This window comes from Callorhinchus milii, unplaced genomic scaffold (assembly GCF_018977255.1).
Source record: "Callorhinchus milii isolate IMCB2004 unplaced genomic scaffold, IMCB_Cmil_1.0 Scaffold40, whole genome shotgun sequence".
In the NCBI taxonomy this organism is placed as follows: domain Eukaryota; kingdom Metazoa; phylum Chordata; class Chondrichthyes; order Chimaeriformes; family Callorhinchidae; genus Callorhinchus; species Callorhinchus milii.
The window spans coordinates 81,703-88,072 of NW_024704781.1; the positions used below are offsets into that span (position 1 = coordinate 81,703).

The following is a 6,370-nucleotide window of genomic DNA, read 5'->3' on the forward strand; positions in this document are numbered from 1 at the left end:
ACGGGATTAATGGGAACATATTAACATGGATAACGGGTGGCTAACGGGTAGAAGACAGAGAGTAGGGATAAACGGGTCATTCTCGAATTGACAGGAGGTGACTAGAGGAGTGCCACAGGATCAGTGTTTGGGCCTCAGCTATTTACAATCTACATCAATGACCTGGACAAGGACATTGAATGTAACGTATCTAAATTGCGGATGACACTAAACTCGGTGGAGAGTGAGCTCTGAGGATGATGCAAAAAGATTGCAAAGGGATATAGATAGTCGAGGGGAGTGGGCGAGTCGGTGGCAGATGGAATTTAATGTGGGGAAGTGTGAAGTTATTCACCTCGGTGGTAAAAATAGAAAAACAGATTATTTTCTAGAGAGGGAGAGATTAGATAGTGTTAGTGTTCAGAGGGATTGGGGTGTCCTTGTACACCAGTCTCAAAAAGTTAGTTTGCAGGAGCAGCACCAACTATTGTTATTTGTAAAATGCCCAAAAAGTAAAATGATAATTTTTATTTCGACGTTTCAGTTGCTGGAAACTTCCTTCCCTCTTCCAGTAGTCTCACGCGTCAATTAATATTCACCAAAAAAGACGACTGAATCGCTCTTTAACATTTCAACAAAATGGACTCCAGCTCAAAGAACCCAGCAAAATTCAATCACTGTTTGTTGTGACAACTCGATGGTATTAATTTTGTTCGGTGCTGAGAAACCCCCACCATATCACAACCCACAGCCCAGAGCACAACACCAATCATATCACATCACATAGCCGGTACATAGCCCAGCTCACAGTCTCCAACGTCACCCATCCCACAGCCTATAGCATACCCCAGCACGCAACACCAGTCATATCACATCAAGCAGCACCCAACATAGTCCATCTCACAGCACTCAGCATAGCCCAACACACAGAAAGCAGCATAGCCCAGCTAACAGCCCCTACCAAAGCCCAGCACACAACCCCAACATAGCCCAACACACATCCCCCAACAGAGCCAGCACACAGACCCCAGCACATCCCAGCACACAGATCCAGCATAGCCCAGCAGACAGTCTCCAACTATAGCCCAGCACACAGATCCCAGCATAGACCAGCGCACAGCCTATGGCGTAGCCCAGCGCACAACACCAATCATCATCACAGCAAGCAGCCCCCAACATATTCCACTACACAGACCCCAGCATAGCCCAGCGCAGAGAAACCAGCTTAGCCTCGCTAAAGCCCCTAACAAAGCCTAGCACACAGCCCCCAACATAGCCCAGCCTGCAGACCCAAAGAAGCCATCCCACAGCTTAGAGCATAGCCCAACACACAACACCGATCATATCACATCAAGCAACCCGCAGCATAGTCCAGCACACAGACGCCAATATAACCCAGCACACAGACCCCAGCGCAAATAACCAGCATTGTCCAGCTAATAGCTCCAAAAATATCCCAGCACACAGCCGCTAATATAGCCCAGTACACAGCGTCCCGCATAGCCGACACACATCTTCCAGCATGTGCACAGTAACACACAGTTTGCCGTCGCCCCAGCCTAGGATGACTGTGTAATATCAAACAAACGCGGAGACGTGTGTAAAACACTGAGCTGACGGCAGTTCCTGCAGGAGAAGGTATTGGATTAATCACTTTGTTTCTTTGCGCTGGGTGTGTTTGACTATATTATTGGCCTTCCTCAGTTTGTTGCTGATCGAACACAGGACAGATTTGGCCCGGAACACTTTACCTCACACTCTAACCCAGTGGCGCCTCCCCTCACACCCAAAAAACCCTCATCACACCGCACACTGTCTGACACAATCACCCTCAGATACATGCATATCCCTCACACACGATCCTCAATCAAACAACTTGAAGCACACACCCTTCAAATACACGCACATCACACACACATACACCATCAAACATCTTACATGCTCACACACTCTCTCACACACTCTACGAGCGCACTCTCACACAACTCCACACGCACCTCACACATACACCTCACACGTCCCGCTTTCCCCATCCCCAGACAAGCACCTCAAACACACACCTCAGAAACACACAGCACATAAACTCTCACACATTCTCACACACGTAACGCACATCTCACACATTGACAATCACCCCTCTCACACTCAAACACACTCTCAGACACCTTGCACAAACGCTCAAATACACATACTCACATACACTCACACACCCACACATACCTTCACAATAACCTCAACACACACATAATTCGCACGCATCGCTCCCAAATACACCATCGCACATTTCACTTGCAAACCCTCAGACACAGGTTACATGCACAAAATCACTCAATCATGCCTCAACGACACACGCAACCCAAACACATCTCATACACATCCACTCACTGCTCCACAGACGAACATCTCACATAACCAGACACATCGCAAACGAAAACCTCTGAAATATATCCGCACACCCTACTCACACACCCCTCACCCACAGAAACACACATCATACGCACCTTTTACACATCCTCCACACACATCTACACCAACGGAACACAATCACACCCTTACCTTTACCTCACACACCCACAACTCCTACGCGCACGCACCTCAATAAAACTCAGTCCCCAAACACACCCTCACTTCACCCGGTTTTACACACGCTGATATCCCCCTCGCACACATACGTCTCCCGCACAACTGAAACACGCACGCTCAAACTCACACCGCCACTTCACACACTACCACCCACAGACACTCACACACACACTGCCTCACACGTACACTCACGTTCCTACGGACACGCAAACAGGACACCTACACACCAGTCTAACACACAAGCACACATGCAAACCCCACACGCACTGTTACACACACTACAAGCATGCAGCTCTCATACACGTATCCTCAATAGCCATTTGATTCACACACCTTATACAAACCATTCACACCTCCATCTCACACTCTAGGGAATATTGATCATGATAAGGAAACTCGCCGGTTGAGACAGCAAATGGAGACATTGGAAGCTCTGTTGATCACTAATAGAAACACAATGGCCGTGGTGGAGAAAAATCACCCTCTTCCACAACACCTGACAGTGAATAGAGGGCCTGGGACCTCCCCGCAGCCGGTGATAAGGTTCTGCGGTATCGTCACGGCCGGATGCCACTGTCAGTTACAATGAAGGCCACCGACAGGGAATGATAATAGATACGGGCTCCAGCGTTACAATCAAACATATTTTATCACCCTGTGATCAACCACTGAGTACAGGGAGGCTTGCTGCTTAACAGGCTTTACAGGGCAGGCTGCGCAGGCTGCTTTTATCTATAAGCAACACAAAAAAAAACAATTATAAACCACAATTAGCAAATTACATTGCTAATTATCAGACGCTATTTTTAAGTCCGTTTGAAATGAAATGAAAAGATACGCTGATCACCTCGGATTGTCAAGTTTGATTCAAAAACAGGTTAATTCAGAGATACAAAAACCTATTTCTTCACTGTCAAGGTGAGGACTTTTAGATGATATTTCTCATGCTTATTCTAATGGCTGTTTCTAATGTTTGTTTTTAAAATATTTTTTATTAATCTCCATCAACTTTTAGAGTATAATTTACGAATAATCCTTTAATAATGATGATTTGATTTAATGACTAGCTTAGAAGAGCTTAAAATTAGCTTGAGTGGACTTGTTGAATTCAACTTGTGATTACATTTCATCGTTTCCAGGGAAGTTGATCACTAACGTGAGCCAATCAGCTATCAGGCCCTGAATAATAATAATAATAATAATAATATAATAATCCTTGCATTTGATATAGCGCTTTTCACGTCGGGAGGACGTCCCAAAGCGCTTCACAGAACACACTGTAAAGTGAATTGACTGTATATTTGTGGGCGAACGCGGCAGCCAATTGCGCACAGCAATGTCCCACAAACAGTCGTAGATTGAAAATGACCAATTTATTATTGATTTTGGTTTTGGAGGGATTATTATTAGGCTCTGTGTGGAGTAAGGAAACTTGCCCAAGGTTTCGCCCTGCCTGGAATTGAACTCAGGTCTCTCACTTGCAAAGCGAGTGCTCTAACCACTGAGCTACAGGACTCCACAGATGTAAGCACAGATGAAGCACAGATGTAAGAACAATGGTTATCAGAAAGTAAAGACTACAAATTCCGACACCTGCCTATCTCAAAGCTGAAAAAAGGAGGCTGAAGGAGGCTGCCGCAATAATATTTGGCCATTTCTCGTTCGTCCTATCATTTCTCGTTCTTCCTATATTCCCCGGGGAAAATAGCCAGTGCCGGTTCGCTGGAAGTATGTGAAGCATGTGGGCTTCTTTCTATTTTACAAGTGGAGATCGAGTGAGAAACTCATCAATGAAAGCTGTAACTACCAGATATGTTGAGTCGACGAATCTTCCCAGGGGAATTGGGTGTATCGGTTGGATCTTGTCTAACTTAAAATAAGTAGACTATTACGGAAAGAATTGGAAAGAGCTACATAATTCACCAGTTCTGTGGATTGAGAATCATTATAAATTATTTGGAAACTATTTATATGATTGCTTATTGTGGGCATGGATATGTGAAGTACCGTATGCAGGAAGGGACCTTGGCGAATTGTTGGAATGTAGAAAATAATAATATTAATAATATTTATATGTGCATTTGAAATATCTTCGTATCACATCTTTCAGACGTCTGAATTCGGCGCTTCAGCGCATGTTGTTTAAGTGAATTGACTGCATCTAAACGTGGCAACACATTGCGTCCTCCTTCACTCGCAACTCTATTCCTGTGGCCATTGTAGCTCCTACACAATCTCCTGTGGTTCGGCTTGCCAAGCAAATGTGGCTGACAGTCAGAGAGTTGAACAATAAATACGGAATCAATGGGAGATTCGGGAATGTCACAAGTTTAAACAAGTTGTAAGCTGCCCAGGCGAGAGAAGCGTGATAACTTGTGTCATATTGACATCCTCATGTAAGTGCTCTGAGACCCTACCCTGCGTGGATGGCGCTGTAGAAGCGAAAGTTGTTCTTGTTGGATATTGTACAGATACAAAATACAACTTTATATTTTTCACAAATAAAATCGCACCAAATCCAAAACAAGTATCAGTCAGTAAATGTATTTACTGTCAACTCAAAGCGTCCAATCCATGAACAACACTACAAAAGTTTGTCCCACAAATAGGTTCATTTTTTATTTCCTGCCTCATCTCGTTAGCTTGTTCTCAATTGCATTTTACTTCTTAAAGCGATATCCTACAACACTCACACATACTCACTCACTCATTCACTCTCTGACTCATTCATTCAGTCACTCACTCACTCACACACACCACGCACATTCACAGACATATGGGATTTGTGTCTCTTTGTGTCTCTTTGTGTCTCTCCCTCTGGTTTCACCCACACACATTCACACACATACACACATAAAGACAAACATGCAGACAACCATCCAAACAAACGGACACACGTCCACATACAGACACACAAACGCACACACACATATGCACTCACAAACACATACACACTGTAGGCAGTGGCACTCCCACACAGAAACAAGATGAAAACTTTAAATGTGTCTGTCGAGTCACAGAGATATAAAAACTACTGGGAAAGCTTGTCAATGAAATAAGCTAAAAAATAGAATAAAAGGAAATGTCACTGCTTTCTTAATCTCCTCTCTGAATTTATTCTGGGTAACCGCGTAAATGCATGTGTTTGTACAGGAGCTCACAAGCTGCAGCATAAAGCCAGATTTCCAGATAATATACAAAGGGTCATTGTACCCTCTGAAGTCATATTTTATTGAAATCCTCCAGTATAGGAAATATAAAACATATGTCATCCATAATAATATAAAATTAGCGGAAACAGCAAAGAGTAAAATGATGGATTTCCTTCTGTTCCTCATCTCTGGATCACCATCACTCGCTCCTCTCTTCTTGTCCCCATCAGTGTGTCCCCGCAATCTACTGCGGGCTCGACTGGCCACCAGTATGTGCCTGACAGTCAGGGCATTGAGCAGCAAAATCAGAACAAACGGGAGAAACGGGGTTAATAATGGTTAGGAGGTGAGACACTATCCATGGGAGAGAAGTGTTGTTTTGAAGATACACCACCGCAGCATATTGTTTATTATGATCTTTTTTTCAAATGCAAAATACCAGGGAATGTTTTCAACAGAAAAAAACGCACTCAATACCGCTATCACTGTAAAAGTTGTTTTTTTCTGAACAATGTTTTCTTTTCAGAATTTGGCAACAAATATCGATCAAAGCTGAAAGTTACAGTTAACCAGACAGAAATTGCTCGTGTTGTCAAATCCAGTCCATATAGCAGCCGACAAACATGAGTGATGGATACGAACGAATTTGGGAAGTA

The 6,370-nt window shown here is 43.9% G+C and overlaps 1 protein-coding gene across 1 annotated transcript in view; it reads left to right on the forward strand.

Moving 5' to 3' along the window:
- LOC121851455 (alpha-2-macroglobulin-like) overlaps nucleotides 1-6,341 on the forward strand; it is a 30,408-nt gene extending 24,067 nt beyond the window's left edge. Inside the window, 1 exon segment of the mRNA XM_042345312.1 lies at nucleotides 6,241-6,341. Within this exon segment, the coding sequence (XP_042201246.1) occupies nucleotides 6,241-6,341 (101 nt within the window).
- The last annotated feature ends 29 nt before the right edge of the window (nucleotides 6,342-6,370 follow it).